At 47.3% G+C, this 25464-nt stretch overlaps 1 protein-coding gene across 1 annotated transcript in view; it reads right to left on the minus strand.

The window, feature by feature from the left end:
* Positions 1 to 2854: 2854 nt before the first annotated feature.
* BARX2 (BARX homeobox 2) overlaps positions 2855 to 25464 on the minus strand; it is a 68871-nt gene continuing 46261 nt past the window's right edge. Inside the window, exons 2-4 of the mRNA XM_061202705.1 lie at positions 17125 to 17422; positions 12064 to 12148; positions 2855 to 3123 (exon numbers count right to left, since the gene is read on the minus strand). Of these exons, the coding sequence (XP_061058688.1) occupies positions 2857 to 3123; positions 12064 to 12148; positions 17125 to 17422 (650 nt within the window). The 3' untranslated portion in view covers positions 2855 to 2856. The remainder of the gene's footprint in view (positions 3124 to 12063; positions 12149 to 17124; positions 17423 to 25464) is intronic.

Here is a 25464-nt window from a genome sequence, read left to right on the forward strand (position 1 = left end):
AGGAAATGGTCCCCCCTAGGAACCTGTGGAGCTGGTTTCTGGGTGCCGGTCACAGGGCTCGGGAACTGGAGGGAAAAGGGAAGGATGGGTGTGGAGAAGGAGCAGGGCGTGGCCCCAAAGCAGTGCCCGCCTGCGCTGGAAAGGCCTCGCTCAGACCCATCTTTGATCCACGGGGCTGCGCTCTGCAGAGCTGTGGCTGGAGGATAAGCCCAGGGCTCGTCAGCAGAGGTGACCTTGGGCTCGGGGCTTCCAAAAAGGAGGAAAGATAATCCAGGCTCTTCAACTCCCCACTCATCCCTTGAACCCTTAGGGCCAAGAAACAGTACCAAAGATGACAGGCCAGGAACTCAGGGCTGGAAGTCAGAAACAGGGCCCAGAACCAGGCGGGGGAAAACCGAGTGTGTGTGTGCACCTCTCTACCTGTGCAATGGCAGTCACCGTCAGACACCTGAGAAGGACAGTGTGAGAGTCCAGACCCAGAGAGCAAAAACCAGCCTAAGAAAACGGTGTCCAAATGATGGCCTTTCTGGGGTGGGAGAGCAGGACAGAACAGTTCCTCGGGAGGGAGAATAAGCTGGCACAGACTCACCTGCTTACTTTGGCCACGGTGACACCACCTGGTGGGCAGGTCATAAAGCCGTGTGTGGGGTGGGCCGCAGGTGAGGGAGCTTTCTGCAGGCACGGAGCAAGAAACCCTGCCGACAGCTGGGGCGGGCCGCACAGACTGGTTCTCAGAGGCCAGATCCTTACCTCCTTGGTGTGTTAGAAAGAGTTAGAAAGAGACTGCTTTCTCTTTGTTGATCTCAACAGCCAGGGGAAAGAAGGTGCTGCCTTAGCAAAGTCGAAATTGGAGTCACTAGGCTTGAATCCATTCCTGTCCAAAGGAGTTGTATGTTATAAGCTCTCAGGCTTATGAGTTTTTGATATTTAAATTTTAAACCAAAGCCACCCTGAATAGTCACCACAGTACCTGAAATTTTTAACACTAATAAAAGATATAAAAACGTCAAAAAGAAAAGAAATTGAAGTGACTGTCCATGTAAATGGAGGGAAGCAGGAAGCCAGACTACTAAAACAAGCAGATCATTCCCGTTTAACTTCGAAAAGAAGTATATGATTTGTTTTACAGAACTAGTGACAGGCTTTACTTCCTAGTTGAGGCAATTATTAAAGTCAGTTTATATTTCCCCAGCCCACAATCGGGAGTTACTGAGTAATTAATAATTGGGGGTCCATAAAAGGGGCACTGTGCCCTTTAGGACATCACACGTGAACATGTCAGGGGAACGGTGACACGGACAGCCCCTGTGAGATCAGGCCTCAGGCCCGTCTGCAGGATAGTCGGGCAAGAAGCAGAGTCAGAATTCTCTCTTTCGGAAGCCTGGAACCCACCTCTTTCCTGGTCTTATTGAAAGTGGGACATGATTTTAAGTTTAAAACCACAGAGCACATCTAGCCAAGTAGTTCTCAATTTTTCTTTTGTTAAAAGTTGTAGAGCCCATCATTCAAATGGCTACTTACTATAGAAAAATACACAAGAACCAGTAAAAACAGTTCCCTGTAGGGGATGGGGGCATTGGGTGGAGAGGGCGGGAGGGAAGCAAGACTTCTTTTCGTATAGCTTGACTTCTGAAACCTATGAATTTATTGTCTCTTTGAAAAAGTAAAGCACTTTTTTAAAGCTGGAAGCTCACCATGTAAAGTGGCTACAGCAGAGCCCCCTGGGCAGGAGACGGTGGCAGGTGAGGCGGGGGCAGAGGCCCTGCTCCCATTTCTCTCGTGCTGTTTCCATTTGCTCTGCACTTGGACACCAGTGGGCCTGGCCTAATCTTACATGTTCCTTCTGGGGAAATTAAAGCCCAGGGAGCCAGGCCATCTCTGGGTCTCTCTTTCCATAGGACATATTCAAGAAGGGCTAAGTAGTACTCCATTGTATATATGTACCATATCTTCTTTATCCATTCATCTGATTCAATATCCTGTGATAAATCATAATGGAAAAGAATATGAAAAAGAATGTATATATATGTATAACTGAGTTACTTTGCTATACAGCAGAAATTAACACAACACTGTAAATCAACTATACTTCAATTAAAAAATAGATTAAAAAAAAAGGGCTAAATATACTCCCCAGAAGAAAGAATACACCCAATCCTTTTTTGAAAGATTTATTTTTAATTAAAAAATAAAAGTTATCTTAACATATCTGCATTACAGCTTCAGGGATGGAAACTTAATGAAGCAAGAAAAACAAGGTTTATCAGTTCTTGGGTCACCTGACCACCTTACAATGGATACAAAGGCACACGTGTCTTCAAACAAACTTTATTCTATTAACTCAGAACTCCCTTCCCCCAACTCTTATTTGCCCACCCTCACCAACCCCCCCCTGCCAAAAAAAACCAACCAAAAACATTAAATTCTCTTTTAAAACTACAGAAATAAGTGCTGAGTCAGCAAGGAACCTGGGCATGCTGCCCACTCCTCCATCTCGCTCTGCTTTGACGGCTGGCTGTCCAGAGGCTGGCTGGAGCATCCTCTGCAACACCGGGGGGCTTGGACCCGGACAGCCCCACGGCAGCACCCCAGCTGGGGTCGGCAGTTCCAAGGCACTGTGTCCCTTAGTCAAGGGCATCCGTGGCTAAAGCAGCCTTTCAGGAAGAGTAGGCCAAAGCCAGCAAGTCTTCCTCAAAGTCTCGAGGTGAGACCTGTGGGCAGGAGGGAGGGAGCCGGCGGTGGTCTTCTCCCCCCAAGTTACCGGCTGTCGGAAGCTTTCCTCTCCCGGGTCTCCCTGCATTCTCTCTTTCCCTTCTCCCCAGTCTCCCCCTTCCCACTCCCCCCAAGGGTTTTATTTTAGCTTGATGGCGGGGGTTCCGAAGAAGCTACTGGCAACTCCTGGGGCTGGCCTAGGGGCTCAGCCACCTCTACAGGGACACCGTGCCCTTTTGGTTCCTGCGTGTCACAGAGCCCCTCCTGGCCCTGGGAGGGCTCCCAGCGCTCCTTGCTCTGGGCCTGGCTGTTCAACTTCTCTTCAGCTTCAATCTCTTCTGACGTGGGGATGGAGTTCTTCTTGGGACGACCTTTGGGTTTTGTGGGCGCTTCCTGTCCGCCTTTAAGAACCTACGTGGGAGAAAAACAGTCATCAAACCTAAGAAATAGGGCTTCCCCGGTGGCGCAGTGGTTGAGAATCCGTCTGCCAATGCAGGGGACACGGGTTCGAGCCCTGGTCTGGGAAGATCCCACATGCCGCGGAGCAACTAAGCCCGTGTGCCACAACTACTGAGCCTGTGCTCTAGAGCCCGTGAGCCACAACTACTGAGCCCGTGTGCCGCAACTACTGAAGCCCATGCGCCTAGAGCCCGTGCTCCACAATGAGAGAAGCCACTGCAATGAGAAGCCTGCGCACCGCAACGAAGAGTAGCCCCCGCTCGCCGCAACTAGAGAAAGCCTGTGTGCAGCAATGAAGACCCAACACAGCCAAAAATAAAAAAATTAAAAAAAAAAACAACTAAGAAGTAACTCCTTCCCTCCACTTTCCCACTCCCAAGGCCTCTAAACCATTCCTTCCCAGCAGTGAAGTCACAAGTTTTGGCCAAAAGTATTCTCCACGGGTCACCTGCAGTCTTCATTCATGAAAGACTCAATGCACTTTTAGTCAATATCACTTCTATTGGTATTAAATACAATGATCATAAGCACATGAAAAAAATCCAACTTCAACGACAGGGAAGGAAATGAAAATTAAAATATGAATGTGATAACAAGTTGACAAGTTATAAGGAAAAGACAATATTTGTAGCAAACAGGAAAATAAACACATATGCCAGTGTAAAAGTGTAATTGGTACAGCTTTTTCAAAAGACAATCTGAGACTGCAAATCAAAAGTCTGAAAATGTGCATACCCTTTGACACAGAGATTCCATTTCTAACAATTTAGCCTAAGAAAGTCATCAAAGATTGGGACAATGATTGATGTGCAAAAATGTTCATCACAAAATTGTTTATAATAGCAAAAATCGGTTATAACAGCAAAAAACCATACTCTAAGGCTTCCACCATATGATTGAATACATAATTATAGTATATGGCAAAGAGAGAACACTTGAAAACCATTACAGTCATTATATAGGAGAATGTATAACAACATGGGAAATATTATTAATATATTTTTGTGAAAAACGGGTTCTAAACCAGCATAATTTAATTTGGTGGCTAGACAACTGCACACCACCCTGTTTGTAGTCTCAGGATCATGGATAATTTAAAATTTTTTCATTCTGTTTTTTTCTATACTTTCTAATTTTTCAACGATGATCATGTATAAGTATTTCTGAAATCAGAGAAAAAAGACGTCATGAAACATGGTTTTGTAGTGTTCAAAGAGGCAGCGCACAGAAGAGAGTGTTCTAGCTTTGAAAGTGGAATAACTAGATTAAATTCTAACTGTGCTCCTTATCCACTTTCTCTCTGGGAGAGTCCTTTAAAGACTCTGAGCCTCAGTCTCCCAATCTGTAAAATGGGGATAAGCATACTTTCCTGCACAGGGCAATGGTTAGGGGAACCAACAGATAATGTAGGGTAAGGGCCAGAGGTGTTCCTGAGTGTTCCAGAATCTGCCTCCCACCCTCCTTGCCTGGGTGACTCTGCTGAGACAGTGCCTCTCCTGGGAGCCTGACCGGACCTCCCAAGTCTAAGTTAAATGCCCTATGAGCATCCTATCAGAGCACTTTTCAGATACGCCTGTCACTGCATGTTTACTTGCCTGTCCCTCCCACCCAGTCCCTGCACACAGCAGGCATTCAACGACTGTCATCAAATGAACTAACTTTTCTCAACAGGCCTTTCCATAGGATTGAAGAAAGATATAAAGTAAGCAAAATAATGATAACCCAATGGCCTTTACTGATTGCAAATGACTTGCACATTTATTATCCCAATTCGTGACTTACATAAGAGTCCCATGAGGTAGGCAGGGATAATTTTTAAAATATTTTTATTACTTTGGGATATAACAGACACTCCTTCTTCCACTGGCTCTGAACTCTGGCTGGTGTAGCTATTGACCTGGGCAGCTCGTGAGAAGGGCTTCAGGAGGACCTGGATTAGCACAGATAATCAGGAGTGGGATATATTTTCGCTACTTACACACCTTTTGTAATCTTAGCTTCCTCATTTGAACAGAAGCTCTTTGAAGGTAAATCCTGCATCTGTTCCTTGCTTTGTGCTCCAAGCATCTAACTTCCAACTAACTTTCTATGCAGTTGTTAAATATTTACTGACTATATCTCTTTCCTCTAAGAGCAGCAGAGGACCTCCGGGTGCTGAATTGTAAGAATGAATGTAGTAACTTGATAAACCATAAATTCTTTTTTTAAAAAAAGCTTTATTGAGATCTAATTCACATACCACACATTTCATTCATTTATAGTGCACAACTTAGTGATTTTTTTGTATAGTCACAGAATTGTGCAGCTCTCATCAGAATCCAATTTTAGAACATTTTCATCACCCCCAGAAAGAAAGCCCATACCTGTTAGCGGCCACTCCCCATTTCTCCCCTGCCCCCCAACCCTAGGCAACCATTAATCTGCTTTCTGTTTTTACAGATTTGCCTGTCCTGGACATTTCATATGAAGGGAAACATACAATGTGTCATCCTGTGTGACTGGCTTCTTTGACTTATGTTTCCAAGGTTCATCCATGCTGTGACATGTGTCAGTATTTCATTCCTTTTTTTGGCCAAATAATATCCATTGTATGGATATACCACAATCTGCTTATCCATTCATCAGTTGATGGCCACTTGGATTGCTTCTACCTTTTGAATATTGTGAGTAATGTCTGATGTGAACGCGGGTGTACAGATACCTGTTTCCGTCCCTGCTTTCACTTCTTTTGAGTATATGACCAGAAGTGGAATTTCTGGGTCAAATGGTAACTCCGTGTTTAACCTTTGGAGGAATTTCCAGACTGTTTTCCAAAGCAGCTGCCCCATGTTCCATTCCAGTCAGCAGTATATGAGGGCTCCAGTTCTCCTCATCCTCGCCAACACTTGTTATTATGTCCTTTTGATTCTAGCCATCCTAGTGGGTGTGAAGTTGTGCTGCGTTTTTAATTTGTACATCACCGACAACTAATGAAGCTGAGCATTTTTTTCATGTGCTTATGGGCCAGTTGTATATCCTCCTTGGAGATATATCTATGCAAATCCTTTGCCCATTTAAGAATGTGGTTGTCTTTTTTAATTACTGAGTTATGTGTTCTCTATATACTTTGGATAAAAGTCCCTTATCAGATAGAAGATTTGCAAAGATGTTCTCCCGTTCTGTGTTCCTTTTTCACTTTCTTGATGATGTCCTTTACAGCACAAAAGTTTTTAATTTTGATGAAGTACAATTTTGTTGTTATTGTTGCTTGTGCTTTCGGTGTCATGTCTAAGAAGGTTTTGCCTAACCCAAGGTCATAAACATTTACTCAAAGAGTAAACATTTTCTTCTAACAGTTTTATAGTTTACATTTAGGTTTATGATTCATTTTGAGTTAACTTTTGTATATGGTGTGAGGAAAACCGTAAGTTCTCAATAAAAGCCTCCTTTTAGCTGGGCATCTGCTCAACCACTGTACTTTCAACCCAAACAGCTAACACAGAGATGTGAAGGGGACCTCTAACAAGATATAGATGCTGACAGAATCAATCTCTGGGCAGAAGACGTCCCTACATTCCTTTTCACGTAAGTCAGTATCTGATTTTGATTTCAGTCTGAGCACAGGCTGTTGAAAGCGCCCAAATGTGCCAAGATGAAACTGACATGTTGAAAGCAGCTCCACTGGGTATGAAGGAGGTTATACACCATTGAGTTGCTCCATGTAGTAATCAAGTTATAAAAGGGCAGGTCTAAGGAAGCCGCCTAATTGGCAAAAGAAAGTCCAGCCCAGCAATTAGAGAACACCACCTATACAGCTTGGCTAGACCCCACCTGGCTGTTTTCCTACAGCAGGAAAAAAAATCAAAACAATCAGACCATTTTCTAAATGGAATAAAACATTCCAGCACAAGCAATAATTAGGCGATAACTACCCTCTTGGCTGCTTTCCACACTTGACCTCTGGCCCCTGCCTCCGAGCACACCTGAGACACGCAATGATCTCACACCACCCCACACCAGCAGCTACACACTCACATGCACCCTGCGGCCCTTCTCCCAGGACCCCTCCTCCCCAGGCATCCCCAGAGCCCATTTAGTCCCCTTGGTCCAGAGAGGCCAGACAACCCCTTGCTGGTGAGGTCACACACCTCTGGGAAAAACACCTAGCACACCATCTACTTTTATTAGCCAGGCCCGCTGGCAGCCCTCCTTCGAACTCTAAAACCAGATTCTTCCATGTCCTCCTGCTGAGGATGTCAGGACCAGGCCTCTCCGTCCTTCTGGATGGGCACAGGTGGCTGGGGGACAGGCACTTTGATTGGAGAGCCTGGATGACAGAGAGGAACCTTCTACCTCTCCCATTTTTCAGGCAGGAAACTGAGCAGACAGAGTGGTTTGTCATGGTGGAAAAGCAACCTAAGGCAGAGCTGGGATATGAACACAAAACCCTGATCATTTGAATCTAACACTCTTTTTTTTTTTTTAATTTTTTGGCCATGCCACACGACATGTGGGATCTTAGTTCCCCGACCAGGGATTGAACCCATGCCCCCTGCAGTGGAAGCACGGAGTCCTAACCACTGGACCGCCACGGACGTCCCCTGAACCTAACACGCTTATCAGTATTTCATTGCATGTATGTAATGTGCAAGGAATATGTACAATGTGAAGCTGATATTTGTTTTTATTATTATTTATTTACTTTTTGGCTGCATTGGGTCTTAGTTGCAGCACGCGGCATCTTCGTTGAGGCATGCGGGATATTTCATTGTGGTGCGCGGGTTTCTCTCTAGTCGTGGCGTGCAGGTTTTCTCTTCTCTAGTCGTGGCTCACAGGCTCCAGGGCACGTGGGCTCTGTAGTTTGCAGCAAGCGGACTCTAGCTGAGGCGCACGAGCTCAGTAGTTGTGGCGCGAGGGCTTAGTTGCCCTGCAGCATGTGGGATCTTAGTTCCCTGACCAGGGATCAAACCCATGTCCCCTGCATTGTAAGGCAGATTCTTTACCACTGGACCACCAGGGAAGTCCCTACAGCTGATATTTCTGACTCCAATATTTATCTGCACTTACCCGATCTCCCGGCAGATCCTAGGCCATGGACTCATTAACCCAGTGCTTTTTTTGCCCCTTTTTCTCTCTCTTTATCTGCAGCTCTGTGGAACGGTAAGAGCCATGTAACTGACAGTATTTCCCCAAAGCTGAGAAGTTCGCAGTCTCTAGCAGGGATCTCTCCCCAGCACACTGTTTGGCAGATTTTCCGCCCGTAGATGGGATGTTCCACTCCATTCAAGCCTGAACGCTAAGGCGCTGACAGGGGAAGGCTGGTGGGCAGGGAATGAGGACGCACAAACGCCCAGGACTGTCTTAACCAGAGTCCCGGCAGCCTACAGAATTCATTTTCGTGTTATCTCTCCTGGCCTCCAAAAGTTCACATTTTCTGGAGACATGAACTTTGTGGATAGGTAAATACTTCTAAAAAAATAAGAAGAACAAGAACAACAGCTAACATTTCTTGGCTGTGTCCTATGGGGCAGGCACTGTTCCGAGTCCTCCAGGGATTGGCTCAGTTAGCTCATCCGCATCCCTAGAAGGTGGACGTTAGGCATTTAATGATGAAGAAACAGGCACGCAGAGGTTAAGTCACCTGCCCATGATGACATGGGTAGCAACTGGTAGCAGTTTCCCGGAGCTGTTGACTAGCTGGAGACTTTCGGCGAGAAACATGACGATGCACGTGGTATGTGGCCCACCCAGTTCCGTGACTAGGAGAGGAAGGTGCCGCCCATCTGGACCCTCTCACGGAACAGAACTGTACTTTGGAGCTGAAAAATACCACTGAATGATGAGGTACTTCCGGTCCGCGGCAAAGCCCAGTGGACCCTACTGGAACCAAAGCCAAGCAGAAACGGGATGGACGGTGAGCATCCCACCGAATGTGCAAGATCACATTTTCCTAACCCGCTACAGGTCACACATGTTGACTGGTAAAAACTAGTCAGAGATGCTATCTTGGTTCTGGCAGCGCTGTCCTTGGCAGAGTGCAAATAACTCTGAGAAGCAAGTGCTAATCTTCTTCCAGTTCCGATGAGGTTACTTGCCTTGAGACATCTTTCTTACTCAATTATCCTTTTCTTCCCCAGTCCCTGCAGAGACAGCCTTGAAAGAGTTTTACCAGGAGAAACTATGAAGCAATCAGGATCCCAACAATGCCTTGCTGTCCTGGAGGAGTAAGAATGTGACCCACACCCGAGCCACTTCGCTCTCATCTTCACTCCAGCCGTTCTGAGGTCCTTCCTGCGCCCCACGTACTCCTGTGACACCCTTCCCACTTTCACCTGACACGTGTGTATTCATCCGCTAAACCCAATTTAGATGGCACCTCTTCCGGGAAGCCCTCCCTTCTCTACTGATTCTGAACCCTGTAAATCCTTCCACTGTTGCCCTGATCACTCTGAATAATGAGCAGCTTACAGGTCTGTCTCCCCCACGTGACTGAGTACCTTCTTTGAATTTTATTTTTTAATGGATGGGTTGGTGTCTTATGGTCGCATCTCCATTGCCTGGTGAAAGTAAGTGCTCACGAGATGAAATGAAATGGAGTCTTGTTTCCCAAAGGGGCCTGAATCCGGTTGGCCTGTGGAATGCTCTCTGAGGTTAAATCTGCGAAGTTACTTCCATTTTGTTTCATACGACATTGATAACCATCGACACCCGGCCCACGGCTGCGCCAGCAGCGCAGTGGCTGGTGGAAAACAGGTGACGTCAGAGGCAGAGGCACACGTGTCCCCCACAGGCACCGGGCGGTGCTGGCACAGATGGCAGGCTGTCAGTTCGTTCACCGTCTGACGCATGAAAAGATCGCTGATAACCAACCTAAACAATGCCTCTGCAGCTCAGGAGACGTTGATTTCGATGATAATGATGGACAGGGAAGGAGGTGGGTGGTGGAACTTGCACAGAAAGCAGTGAAGAGACTTGCCCGAAACCAGCCAGGGAGGGGCACGCCTGGGAACACGGCCCAGTGTTTCCAGCTCCCAAATCTGGTTCCCTTAGCGATCAATCCCCCAAAAGGTTTCATGGGTGTCTTAGCATTCTAGAAGTTGGGGAGCAACAGTATATTTAACTGACTCTTATTTATCCTTCAATTTCACCTTCTCCCTGCAACCTGTCCCAATATCTCTCCTCTGGACTCTTATGGGGTTCGAAATCTATAAATAAACAACCAGCACTTAATTACAGTGTGCTCCTTTGCTGCTTCCTGGACCTTGCTTCTTCAACTGGATCATAAATTCCACGAAGACAGGGCTCTATTTTGTTCCATGACTTCCTGTAGTGCCTAGGACGAGGCGTGGTTCACGAGAGACACTGAATACGTATCTGTTGATGCATGCGATATATGTGTGTTTGTTTGTACATGTGTCTGGCATTGCCGCCTCACTGGGAAAGCATTTATGGGCCAGGCCGCCTCCATCTGAAAATCCTTCCACCTCGGGGGCAGGTCCCCCCCAGAGGAAATGATGAAATTTGCCCAGGAATTTTTTTTCTAGGGATATAATAAATGCTGCCTTGGTGGCTTTCCTCCCACTTCCATTAATATTCATTTGCAATTTATTTATTTAGTCTTCTCTTTGTTAGCAGGCAATAGCAAGAACTAAAGTTTTCAGAAAAAAAATATTGGACAGAAACAAAATTGAGAAAACTCAAAATCTATTACCTATTATCAAGAAATACTGATCAACTTTTTTTTTTTTCTGAAAACTAGGTGGTAGGGGGACCTTAGTTATTTGGTAACTGTGAAAAAAATTCATATTCCAGCCCTTGAGACACCAGGAAACATGGCTTGTGACCAGATGGCTTAGCAAATTAGAACGTCATGCAGGCAGGCCTGAGCTCCTGAGAGGAGAGGGGGCCGGCGGAATCCAGTGAGGATATGCAAAGGCCTGGGTCAGAGGCCACGGTGCATATGGTCTCTGAAGAATCGGAGCAAGTCTTCTTCCCACCCTCATGCCAACCCTCCTCTTTTCTCTGGGCTTTGACCTTGACCCTTGGGGTTTACAAGACTGGAAGTGAAACCCAACTACTTTGGATTTAACTGTGCTTTTTCCAGAAAAGAGGGGTGGTGAACCATTATGAAATGGAGTTCCTCAAAATGTAGAGATGTTTATTCTTTTTTGAAAGAGATGTTGATACTAATAAGTTCATTTTAAAACCAAATAAGGAACAGCTCATGAGCTGGGCACAAGGGCAGCATTAGGGAAGCCAGAGTCACTATGCCATGTGTGTCAGAGGCGTCTGGGTGCTGGTTAACACCCCCCGTCCTGGGAACAAGAGCAGCATTAGGGAAGCCAGAGTCACTATGCCATGTGTGTCAGAGGCGTCTGGGTGCTGGTCAACACCCCCCGTCCTGGGAACAGGACAGGGAAGCAGAATCCTGGGAGGGGCCTCGAGTTCTGCATTTGTACCTGCCACCCAGGTTACTCTGACCCCGCCCACTAGAGCTGAGAATCACTGCATTAGGGGGACACACAGCTACAAGAGCAGATGTGCCCTGTATATCCTCTAGACAAAGAGGACTGGCTTCTATTCTGAGCTATTGGTGGAAGGGGGAAGGAAGTTCTTTGAAAAGTCTAGCAGGTGGGGTTAAAACCTGCAACTGAGAAGCTTGGGGGCTTTCTTTTTATTTTATTTCTAATGAAACTGTGAAAAAGAATATCCTTCTGGTCAGGAAATCCAGGTCACAAAGAATGGCTTATCCTATTAATTCAAACAGCCTCCCTCCTAGCCAGCATCTTAAAAGGCCTTCCAATCTCTGGAGCTCAAACCGCCAAATGGTCCTTCCTGCCTTCTTACCAGCCCTGTAAGAAGAATTTTTCGTGTCATGATGGGCCCATGGTTAAGACCTACTCTCTTTCTTACCATTTTCTTCCATTTCATCCTGCGGTTCTGGTACCAAGTCTTCACCTGCAGTTGAGTGAGTCCCAGAGACTGGGCCAAGTCCAACCTACAAGGCACGAGAGACAGAGGAAGGATGAGGAAGGGGGAAGGGGCAGCAAAGGTGGGGTCCTGCTGGCTACCTCTGGGCACTGCTGCCAACGCATGGACCTCCCCATGAAACCAATTCCTCCCCAAAGAGCTTTGCTTTCCTTCCAAGAATCCTATGGAGGAAACTCTGCGAAGCTAAGAAACAGATGCCCAAGCCCAAGGACTGTCTACATTGGACTTGAAAAGAATTTCTGAGCCTTCACTGCAAAGTCCTCTTCCTGACCCGATAGGCTCTTGACTCTGATCCTGTACAAAAGGAAGGCTCTGCTCCAAAATCCAAACTGGGGAGAAAAGGTAAAGCCGTATTTTCCTTATCAGAATCCCACTCATCACTCAGACCCGGCTCAAGCCCCACCTCCCGGGGGGTGAGCCTGCTGCTGCCCCCCCCACCAAGCAGGTTGCCTCCTCCACCCAGGTTACCCGTCACCCAGGTGGCTCTGAGTTCTTGCTGGGCTCTGATTGCTTCACAGGAACTATTTCTGCCTCCCTAACTGAACTGCAAGAGTTGACTTCCTAACTCAACTGCTGCTTTTACAGTCGCAAAAGTGCCGACCGCACTCTGAATCCAGAACAAGGGCTCACAAATACCTTTCGATGGATTGACTCATCCACCATCGCTGCCCTCAACTGTTATGATGCCAGCTTCCAAAATAAACATTACACCCGTAGCGCCTCCTGCTTCCCATTTCACGGCTGAGCGTGGTCCTGCATTTCTCTGTAGCCTCCTGCAAAGCCCTGAATGTCAAAGCCGTTCCCGGGGAAGTATGCAGTTGGAGCTAATTCTAACAACATGGCACCTGTTTCCAGAGCACCACCACGTCCCAGGCTGTGTGCAGAGCCCCTGACATGTACCATCTCGTTTATTCTTTTTTTTAAACATCTTTATTGGAGTATAATTGCTTTACAACGGTGTGTTAGTTTCTGCTGTATAACAAAGTGAATCAGCCATACATATACACATATCCCCATATCTCCTCCCTCTTGTGTCTCCATCCCACCCTCCCTATCCCACCCCTCTAGGTGGTCACAAAGCACCGAGCTGATCTCCCTGTGCGATGCAGCTGCTTCCCACTAGCTATCTGTTTTACATTTGGTAGTGTATATATGTCCATGCCACGCTCTCACTTCGTCCCAGCTTACCCTTCCCCCTCCCCGCGTCCTCAAGTCCATTCTCTACGTCTGCGTCTTTATTCCTTTCGTTTATTCTTTTCACCTCTGTTCCTTCCTGCTGTGAAGTAGGTATGATTATTCCCGTCTTACAGATGAGAGATCTGAGGCTCAGAGAGACTAGAATCTCTCGGCGACCACGGTGCTGAGTGTCCACCACCTGTTTTTTGTAAATAAAGTTTTATTGGAACACAGACACAGTCATTCATTTACATATTGTCTGTGGCTGCTTTCGTGCTACAACCTCAGAGCTGAGTAGTTGTGACACAGACCGCATGGCCCACAAAGCCTAAAATACCTACTCTCTGGCCCTGCACGGAAAAACTGTGCTGACCCCTGCTAGGTGGTCCTAGAGAAAGAAGTGGAGGTAGGATTCAAGTCTGCTGACATCTGTGTGCCTCCCCCTGTACAGGGGCTCCCTCCACGCATCGTCCTTTTGTACAAGACAGGTCTGTCGGAGGGAAGCTCTCGCTCAGGCCTTCGGGGACGCTGCATCCCAAGGAGCCGCAGACAACCCGAGCGGAGCATATGAAACCGGGAAGGGAACCAGGCTGAGGCTGTCCACCTCAGTCCCTGAGGCTGTGGGAAGTGTTGACCTGTGTTTACTGATGACAACCCCAGGTCCACCTGAGCACCCACTGGAAGGACCACCTCTGGCTGGAAGGCGCCCACACGAGCTGCCCCCCCTGCCGAGGTCCCAACCCTGGTCCCTGCAGCAGCGTGGACTCGTCACGCAGCACCCCTGACACAGCTTGAGCAGGGCCCACCACTTTGGGAGGCGCCGGGGTATCTGAGGCTCGAGCTGTGGATGTCACGCCCACCGTCTCACAGCAGCCTGCACAGCCGCCAGCCTGGGCTGTGGGGACTCTCGGGTGCGGGTCCTCAGCTGCGACTTTCTCTAGCTGAGGAGTAACGAGCGACATCTCACCATCAGGAAGACCAGCGGGTACAGGAGTGAAGGTTCCAGGTGCAGCTCCTGGCACTCCAGGTGCAGCGGCCCAGCCCCCCTGCTGTGACCAGAGAGCCCAGTTTCAATCTCCGATAATAAAAACCGTGTTCCTTCCAGGAACTTCAGCTCCTGGCTTCAGTCAGCATTCACACATATCTGCTTGTCCCAGTAAAAGGGCTACTGGAAGGTGACAGATTTATTGAAAGTGATTAACAGACTGAAGCTAGTAAATTCCCAGTGCCAGCAGCCCTCACTCTCCCCACTAACGAAGCCTTGCTTCCCAAACAGCTGTTCATTAAAGCCTCAAGAGCCCAGGGGGCCATCCCACAGGTCTCCCAGGTCTCCCCCGGCTCCCGCTGTGCCTTCCCGGCCGGTTCACCTGAGGCCATCAGGTGCATCAGTGAACGGAAGGTTCAAGTTCACAGCTCTGCCACCGCATTAGCAAACGAGGTGAGCTCACTTGGGAAAAATGCGCCCCTGACTCACTCTGGCTCCAGAAACACGCTTCACTGTCATCAGCCTTCTCTCATTACCTGCCACCCTTACAAATTCTCACTACCCTGCATATTCGCTTAGACAGGGTCACCCAGGAAACTGGAGAAACAAACAAAGGGGAAGAGGGAGTGCACCGTGGGAGGAGGGCGTGCTCATGGCCCCGGTCACGTATGAGGTGAGGAACAGCTGGCAGGGCGGCTCGGGCTGCAGCCTCCACGCCCACCAGAGGGTTCTCCTCCCCCAGCAAGTGGATGAAGCCCGCATAGCTCACCTGAGAGGTGCCTGGGCAGGTATCAGGAAGCCCCAGGAGGTTTATTTAGAACAAACGTTTCTGCGAAAAAAATCTGCTGACTTCCAAAATAGGTCTAAAACGTCACCCGAGCACGCTGATTCATAAATCGGGGCACCCACCCTTCCTGGGTGCCAAGTACATGAGGCTCTCCGTTACACGCTGGGGGCATCAGAGTAGCCATTCGATACCTAGAGATCCCATTTATTAATCCCCAATTCACAGACCCGTCTCCACTGTCTGCCCGAAGGTGCCCCAAACTGCTCACGTCCGAAACAGAATACACTCCCCTCCAAACCCACTCTGTCCTCAGTCTTCAGCTTCAGAAAATGCTTGTCCCTCCTTACCTGGTGGCCCATCCAGGAACCACAGAACTCTCGGCTCTCTTCCTCACGCCAGCATCTGTCTGTTCCAGCTTCAGAACTGTTCTCCGATCTAGTCTCTCCTCTCTGTTCCCACTGTCACCACCTTAATTCAGGTCTTCAGTGACCCTCCCTGGACTCTGTCCACCTGCTTTCCCTGCTCCCTCTCTTCCCTAACGGTCACCTGTGGTGCCACCGATGTGAGGATTTGAAAAGTTAATCTGGCTGTGTCGCTTCCGGCTCTTCATGGCTGCTGACGCACGGCCTACACGACAAAGCCCCTAATCTTTGGCCAGACATACAGGGTCCTTCCCGCCTCTGCAGCCTCCTCTCCCACTGCGCCCCCCTCCACACCTGAGGCTGGAGACGCCCGACCACCTGCAGGGCCTTCAGCACACCCGGCGAGCCCGTCTGTGCCTTTTGTGTGTCGCTCCCTCTGTGCAGGGCTCTCTCCCTCCCGGGATGAAAGCTCTTCTGAAGAGTTGCCTCCTCCGAGAAGGCTTCCCAGCCCCCGCCAACATACTCAGCAACACCTCTGTGCTCCTGCAGCCCGCGGGAACGTGCCGGCACCCGCACCCGGCGTCGTGATGTCATTACCGCAGCCTCGTCCTTCCCCGTGACCTCCTCTAGAGCAGGTCTCTTGTCTGCTACTTTCTGGACCCGTAATCCCTGCCACAGTGCCTGGCACACAGCCGGTGGGTGCTCAGCTAACTGAACCGGTAAACAAGTTCCCTTCCAGTCAGTGTGATCTGCAGCCTCCTCTCTCACTTAAGTTTTGATCGAACAGCTAATAAATAGCTTAAGAGATGCATTTGAGTTTCCTTCCCTTCTCTTTAATAGGAGTAGGGTCAAACCTGATATGGACAAGGCAGTGAGCAAGAGAAAAAGTACCTGGAAAATCCTCCCAATAAATAGGATCACACATTAGCTCAGCCATTCCAGAGTGAGTTTGAAGGAACAAGGTAAGACACACACTCTTGCAGCGTATTTTTTTTGTTAAGATGCTAAATTAAAGAAAGTGGGGAGGTATTGAAGCCTATGAGTAAAGCAGGGGTCACAGCTGCCCTCACTGGGATCTCAAAAGGGTTTAAAGAAGGGACCCTCATCCAGGTCCTCTTAGGTCTCAGCCAAATGCTTCTGACTTGCTATCTGTCAAATCCAGCAAGACATCTGACAGCGCCACAGTCCCACCAATCCAGCGCGTCCAGGCAGGAGCCGGGCCGACCCACTGAGCCAGCTGGGGGTTGGGGGTGGGGGGAGGAGAAGCCTGAGAAGATCACGGACCCCAATGTGGGTCTAGTCCCACTGCATCTGATCCTAAGTGTAAGTGGCTTTAAACACCAAACCTGTTTCCCAACTGAGAGCCTGCGTAAGCATTGGCTAAGCTTTACTTTGCTGGTTGTACTGGAGAAGTTAAGTTAATATACAGAGATATAGTGAGCAGTATAAATTCAGCAGCAGGCAGGGACCCGGGCTGAGATGAAGTCACGTGGGCTGGCTTCTGTTAAACCCAGGCTGAGACTGCATGAGCCGAGGGATGGACAGATTCCTGCCATGCTGTCCTGCACAAGCTCTAGAACAGTCCTTGTGGCTCTCCATCCCACGCCGAGAACCAAAGGAGTCCCCCTTCTCCAGGGCCTTCCCGGCAGACAGTCCCCTCCCCGTGTCCTCACCTGTCTGGGGTGGACAAGTACTTCTGCTTCTGGAACTTCTTCTCCAGGCCCATGAGCTGCAGCTCGGTGAAGATGGTGCGGCTCCGGCGGGGCTTCTTCTGCCGGGGCGTGGGCTGCTCCGTCTCCGACTCGCTGCTGCCGTGGTTCTCGCCCGCAGCCTCGGCAGAGGTGGCCTCGGCGCCCGGGTGGTGGGACAGAGCCTGGGCGATTCCCGGGGTGGCGGGGACCAGGTGGGGGATGACTGTGGGCTGTCGGGTGATCACCGAGAGGAGAGGATATGCCCGAAGGGAAGCGGGGCCTGGAAGACAAGCAGGGAGGCAGGTCACACAGGAGCAGTGGGGGAAGGGGGCCAGAGGCCCTGAGAGGACCCCGGGCCGAGACCCATCTGTCTGGCAGGGCCTCCTGTTCACAAGGAGGTATAAATGGGGGAAGGCTGGGTGGGCAGGGCACACGCAGATTTGCTCAGCCTGGTCTGGTTTGAAGTGAATCTTTCTCCATCTCTCCCGTTTGAACCCCTAAATTCTGGTTTCAGAGATATGGGTCAATGGCACTGAGTAGATGGAAAGAAGTACTCAGATAAAGCTAGAAACACATACTTAAGGAAGCTGAAACAGATCTGTAATATACAGTGTACCTGAGAACCACCTCCGGTCTTTATAAAAATACATGGTTGTAACTAAAAATTCTTCCTGAGAAGTCTACATACCTTGAATCATAACATTTTTCAGAGCCGGAAGGATGCTTAAGGGTTATTTAATTCAACTCCCTCATTTCAGAGACAAGAAAACAGCCCCAGAAAGCCTAAGGGTCTTGATGGTGTCACAGAGCTAGGAACAAGCAGACTCAGGAGTCAAACCAGGTTCTGGCTTGAAGTCCAGGGCTGTTACCACATCATGAATCACACGGATGCATCATTTAGAAGAGGGGGCCAAAAAGATTTTAATTCATGTGAAAATTCAGATCCATTACATTGGCTGCCTCTGGCACCGTGTTACGGAGGATTCTCAGGCTGGGTCAGAGCCTGGCTGAGGAAATCGAGCTGAGGTTGAGTAGCAATGTCTGTCATGGGTGTGCAGGGGTAGGGGGTGTGGTGGCCTCCACCCTAGTTCTGTGCCTCTTCTGCTTTAGGAATTTCAAGGCAAGAGGACTTTTCTGTCCAAGAATCTGTTCTGTCTTTTGTCGACTGAAAAAAATTGCACAACCTAGAAGTTGAGAATTATGTTTTATATTTTTGGACTTTCTGAGGACTTCAAGCCCAGGAGGCAGCCTCTCAGATAGCTCTGGGGGACTGCTCTGAAGAGGTGAGGGGGGAGCTAGGATATACAGGAGTTTTTGCAACAAAGACCAGGTGGTCAGAACATCAAAAGAGTACTGTTAATTAAACAGAACCATGGATAGACACAGAGACTGTCATACAGCGTGAAGTAAGTCAGAAAGAGAAAAACAAATATTGTATAATATCACTTATATGTGGAATCTAGAAAAATGGTACAGATGAACTTATTTGCAAAGCAGAAATAGAGACACAGAGGTAGAGAACAAACGTATGGATACCGAGGGGGGGAGGGGGGCGGTGGGATGAATTGGGAGATTGGGATTGACATATATACACCACTTTGTATAAAATAGATAACTAATGAGAACCTACTGTACAGCACGGGGAACTCTACTCAGTGCTCAGTGGTGACCTAAATGGGAAGGAAATCCAAAAAAGAGGGGATATATGTATACATATAACTGATTCACTTTGCTGTACAGCAGAAACTAACACAACATTGTAAAGCAACTATACTCCAATAAAAATGAAAAAAGAAAGGGCTTCCCTGGTGGCGCAGTGGTTGAGAATCTGCCTGCCAATGCAGGGGACACGGGTTCGAGCCCTGGTCCGGGAAGATCCCACATGCCACGGAGCAACTGGGCCCGTGAGCCACAACTACTGAGCCTGCGTGTCTGGAGCCTGTGCTCCGCAACAAGAGAGGCCGTGACAGTGAGAGGCCCGCGCACTGCGATGAAGAGTGGCCCCCGCTCGCCACAACTAGAGAAAGCCCTCGCACGGAAACGAAGACTCAACACAGCCAAAAATAAATAAATAAATTAATTAATTAAAAAAAAAAAAGAAAAGAAAACCAGACATCTCAAGTCAATGAATTTAGCGCTTTTCTACGTATGGGAAGAGTCTGTGCTCACCGAAATCATTCCTTTGATGTGCACCTCAGCTATCTGGGGCCAGTATCCTGTTCCTTCCCATCCTGAGTCCCCTCAGGGGGCACCGTTGGGGATGGCTGCAGTGGCCAAGGGCTTCGCAGCGGGCAGCCAGGCAGCCCATTTGTCTCCACCCTGAGTTCCCTCAAGGCTCACCATCGGGGTGGAGATAGATAGTGGCTGATGGCTTGATGGCTACAACATCCTTTGTTTGCTGATAGTTTAAAGTTCAAGTGAAAAAGCTCTTCCTTTTCATTGTTCCGTAGTATTGGGTTTAAAATGTCACCATCATTACCTATGGAAATCATTTTATCCCTCTGGGCCTCAGTTTTGTCATTTGTATAAGTGAGTAAAAGTAGGTAACTTCGAAGAATTTTTCAAACTCTAATATACTGATGTCACAAAAGCACATCATCTCAAGCCCATCTTGATATCTGACGAAAACAGAGAAGATTCTGTGGCTGCCCTTTGGGACTCAGCCCAGACCTGACAACTCACTACAAGGGCAAGGTGAGTGTCGGAGCCAAACATCACTCACACTCCTCGTCCTGGGTTAAAACCAACCAAGGTCACAGAAGCACCCAGGTGCTACGTGCAAGCTCTCTCTCCTCTGGGTTGGCATTTCTCTTCTTACTCATTTCCATGCTTCTGTTTTGGACCCCAGTCATAGTTATTAAAAGAGATAACTTCTCTTGTTCTTTGACTACATGTCTAGTAAGGCCCAGTAGAAACCACAAAGCTGTTAAACAATAAATCACGACTTCCATTGACTCTCCAGCCAAGGCTAACACTTGAGGGTTTTTGTTATGGATTCTTTTAATGAAAAAAAAAAAGAATCTGGGAATGACATTTTATAATGAGAAAATCAGGATACCTGGGACAGTAGTTTTGGATCTGTATACATTATGAAATGCTACTTCTTCAGAAAAGTATCTAGGTCTTCCCTGGTGGCGCAGTGGTTGGGAATCCACCTGCCAATGCAGGGGACACGGGTTCAAGCCCTGGTCCAGGAAGATCCCACATGCCGCGGTGCAGCTAAGCCCATGCGCCACAACTACTGAGCCTGCGCTCTAGAGCGTGCGAACCACAACTACTGAGCCTGCGCGCACAACTACTGAAGCCCATGTGCCTAGAGCCCGTGCTCCACAACGAGAAGCCACCGCAATGAGAAACCTGTGCACCGCAACAAAGAGTAGCCCCCGCTCACCACAACTAGAGAAAGCCCGCGCACAGCAACGAAGACCCAATGCAGCCAAAAATAATTAATTAATTAATTAATTAATTTTAAAAAGAATAAAGTTGTAATATATTTTTAAAAAGTATCTAAAAGCTTCTTATACTGCTATTTTGTTTTTATTACCAAAGTAGCACAATTTCTTATAAAAGAATTTTAAAACAATTCAGAAATATATAAAATAGAAGTCTCCCCTCCCAGTTTTCAACCCCAAATCTTTGAGGTAAACTTCCATAATTGTTCCTGTGTATATACAGACATACATATGTTCCAAATCTAGTAATAATGTATTCTAATCTACTGAAACACATAGTTACAAAGTGTTTATTTTGTAAAATATAAACATGTCACTTTATTTTTTCTAAATGGACAGCCAGCAACCCCCAAACCCTTTATTGACTAGCCCATGACTTAAAATGCCAGCCTTGAGATACATTAAGTTCCCAAAGAAATGAAGTTGGGAATTTTTGTTTATCAGAATTCTGAGAGTCTACTGGGGAATTTTAGTCACCGGAAGTCTGAGAATCTCCTGCTTTCTAGAAAATCAGCCAAACTGGGACAAGAACCACCCTTCCCAAGGGCTGCCCTTTGTCGGGATGGTTATAAATAGGTGTGGTGCCTCTATGTGAGGGCAGTGGGTATGCGGGATGAGGAGGGGTCGGGGAGGGAAGAGTTAGGAAATCAGGTGGATCAGAGAGGGGGGCAGATTTTTTTGAGGCTGCCATGAGTCTGCAACTCTGGGGAGAGTGAAGGCTACTTTGAGAGGATTTCTGAAAAACATTTTAGGGGTGTACTGGGTAAAACCCTTGAATATATTCCTTTAAGTAAAACTAAAGATCTTCCTGTTCAAGGCTTCTGTAATCAGATTTCTGTTGTCTTTAAGTATAATTCTATAGACACTGGGCCATATGGGGCCCTAGAAATAGCTGGGTTACGTCATGAATGCATGTGTCTGTTTCTGGACTCTATTCTACTGAACTAAATGTATGTCCTAGGATAGGACCATTCCACTTTTATTATTGTAGGGTTTAGGGAGTTTTATTATCTGGCAGAACAAATTTCCCCTTTTTATTTTTTCTACAAAATTTTCTTGGCTATTGTCATCAATTATTTTTTCCAGTTGAATGTTAGAATCAACTTGTTAGTCTCTTAAAAGGCAAATCCCACTGAAAATTTATTAGACTTCCGTTGACCTTATAGATTACTCTAAGGAAAGATGATTCTTTTGATGATCCTATTCTCTGGTAGGTTGAAAGAAATTGCTGGTATTTAAAAATGGCTTTTGGAGATTTATGCCATTTGGTTCCATAAAGCTTAAGCCCAATGAAAACCTTCATTAAAAAGCAAAAACAAAACAAAAAACTTCAGAAGAATGGTAGTGATGTAAGGCAACATTCTAATCACCAAAGTCTGTAGTTTCAGGAATCTTGACCCAATGTTCTGATGCAGATTCAGTGACGAGATTGCACCTCTCCCCAGTGGCAGAGAGCACCTTCTCATGTTGGAGACGCACCCACAAAGCCACTGTGATGCTGATAAATATTTGGAGGATTCAGGAGGACCATCACTGTAGTAAATAAATACAATTGCAGTGAAGCACTGTGTTGAGGTTTTAGTGTTTGACGTGTGTCCCTAAGGAAGGAACAAGCGTGGCTGGACCAGGATACAAGGTGGGTAATGTGTGTGCAGCAAAGCACTGCATTTCCTGAGAGGCAAACCAATGGGAGCGGAAAAGTGAGACCAAACATACTCTCGCCAGCTGCTCTATGTCTTTCCTTGTTTTAAAATACGACCCGATTTCCAACAAAATAGGATCGGCCCAGAGCTTTCATTTCACAGAGCACTTACGCACCCCCATCTGATATTCTCACAAAAGCACTGTGAGATAATCCAGCCGTCTATTTATATTTTGGCTAAAAATCAAATTTAGGTTTTAAAAATAGGGGGGGAAATTATAAATTAGCTCATACACTGTGGGGTGGGGGACTTGGGTTACTGAGAAGGCAAATAATGTATAACACTATGTATTAAGTATGTCTTTCTCTTTTCCCGAGAATTATCACTATGTGAAAATGTTGACTAGAGACAGCTGTCCCGCCACCCTGGATCATTTACATACACTTGTGAAATTCAAGCACATTATCTGCTACTGAGAGGGAGTCATGCCTGTCATAAACCAAAGACTTTGTTTAAACATTTTTAGTTGACAAAAGGAGTGTAAACATGACCACAGTGAATGCATTTTCTAATAGTTGCTTTCCTTCAACCCATCCCCCTAACCAATGTTTGGCTGTGGGATGGATATCACATAACTGCGTGTATCGTATACCTAGAAATAGCTGCCTGCCAAATGTTTGGCCGTTTTGAGAATCTGTTTTTGGATTAGAAAACCTGAGCACATTCGTGGTAGGCTGATGCCCAGGGACATCCCCGGGAGCCTGGGGAGATGCGGACCATTTGGGAGGCTAAACAGAATTTTCCGTCGAGTGGATTCTGCAAACTGTAGTGTAGATCACGCATACGAACGCACTTGGGCCAAGCACGGGCACAGTGCAGGGTGGCAGATTCCAGGCACGTCTCCCCAACATAAGCCCTCCTTCCCCGCGGAGGCCAGTCCCCCCAGTTACAGCAGGACATGAACCCCAGAGCAGAGTCCCCAAAGCACAGTGTCGGCTTCCACACACCTCCTGGGGGCTCCTCTTCCCTTGCTCCAACATACCAGCCCCCAAAATGGCTCTCCACGCCCACTATTCCGGTTGACACAAGCGAGGTCCAAATGTCTGAGTGGATAAGGATCTCTAAGCTGCCTGCTTGACTGATTTATGTCCCGGGAATGTGTGACCTGTATACCCGCAGAAAGCTTCCAAGGGACAAGCAACACACATAAAGCCACAGGTGGAGACGGTATTCCTGATGGTTAACCTGAAAGAAAGGCTCAGTGGAACAACTGGGTAGCTCTGGCTGAGTTTCCTGGGAAAAATCATAAAACCACCCACACCGAATTATTCCCATCGGCTCACATCCCTGCAGATTGGCTGGTAATTTGGGGCAGTGGAAAGAATAGGACCTCACTGACTTGTGGAGTGAACTTGAGCAGGTTATCAAAACTTTCTTAGTTTCAATTTCCTCTTCTGTAAAGTAGGGCTAATAATAGTTCCCCCTTGTATCTTACTGGGAAGATGAAATGCATTAAGGTATGTGAAGTGCCTGGTGGGCATTTCATTACTGTTAGTTCCCTTTCCTTTCCTCTTTTCACTTTAGTGGTTTGATGCTCTGTGAATGAGCCAAAAGAAAACAGACGGATTTTCTTATCAAGAAAGCAGACCTACCTGTGAACTATGCATGTGCATCTTCTTATCCTCTGTGCATTCGTATGCAAAGCAAGATGAAGCAGCACTAGAATCTGCTAGCTTCTCTTTGCCAAATGAGGGTCTTCAAATGCCCTGACAGCAACAAGAGAGCTAAAGGATATCGGTGGGAGGGCTAACCAGGCCAGACATCCCCCTAAAATCATCAAGACTCCAGAAATAACTACTGTGGTTTTGCAGACCTGTATAAACAATGCACAGCCCTTCCCAAGATTAGCCGTAGGCAAAGAAGGATGAAGTTAGTGGGACACAGGACTGTACCCAAAGTCAATTTGTAAACACTGCAGAGAAAACAGAGATGGGGTGGTGAAAATTGACTTGCCTGGTGGTACGCTGAAGGTGGACTAAGGAAAGGCTGAGCGGAGGGTAAGTAGCCACCAGACGTGAAAGTTCAGTGCTTGTTTGTCTATATGCATAACCTGTAAGAATGTCAAGGAAGGGAGGAAATATAACGAGGCTGAGTGGCCTTTTAACTTTGTGATACACTAAGTTTCTAGCCCAGTAAGAGTTAATGGAATACGTGCCCCCTTTACAGGTTATGGCTTTGTATGACTAAAGAAAAGAGAAAATGTTTTAAGAGGCCAACTCAAAGGCTGACAAAACATCTTAGCCATTAATCACCTCATTAAAAAAGAGCGGGTGGGCATGTTGATGAGTTAAGTGTAAATGAATTAGAAACATGTGAAATGAATTTATTCCAAAATCCACACGCGACCGCCATAATGTAGACTCTGGAATAAGCATCTAGTTAAATCAAACACTGAAGAAGGTGCACAAAGGTTGATGAATAAAGGGATGAAAACATTTCTGGGGATTTGGAAAAATGAAGATTTGGGTAATAAAGAGGAGACCAGAGCAATGCTAGTAGGCTTGACTGCATCACGCCACCTTTTCAGAGTCTTGATTTTGCAAAGAGACAAGCTCGGTCTTACCACATTCAACCTGCAATGTCATCAAAATTATAGACACCCACAAAAACACTGGGCTGCACTGGGAGCTACGTGAAATCAATTAAGCTAGCCTGGCAGGTTTATGGTCCTTCCCATGCTGCCTAAAATGCCCTACCGCCCAAATGTGGTCATCATGCACCCTCTAGCCGTCACCACTCCACATCTCCCTCCGCCAAAGAACACACTGGAAATGGCATTGTCTTTCTCCTCCTGGCCATTCTGTTGTCTCCATACACCCACACCTGCTTTCAGCCATACCTCATAACCACTTGCGGACAGAAAGCTTCCAGAGCAGCTGTAGTTTAGTACAGAGACCGAATTAATCACTCCCACCTTCATGCACCCCCAGCTTTTTGTTTGTGTCCTTACTCACCCTTACTTAATTCAAACCTTGGAGCAAGAGTTAATGTGTTTACCCACTTATTTCTCACTAGACTGCAAACTTCTTTAGGACAGAATTAAAAAGTGCATCTTCCTAGCGAAAACTCCATGCCTGACTTGAACTGATTTTACCTGGAATCAGAAGACTGGGGCTGGAGATGTGGTTCTGACATCTCTGACAACTTTGGGCTCCGTGGCCTTGGTT

Source organism: Eubalaena glacialis, chromosome 10 (assembly GCF_028564815.1).
Source record: "Eubalaena glacialis isolate mEubGla1 chromosome 10, mEubGla1.1.hap2.+ XY, whole genome shotgun sequence".
Classification (NCBI taxonomy): Eukaryota; Metazoa; Chordata; class Mammalia; order Artiodactyla; family Balaenidae; genus Eubalaena; species Eubalaena glacialis.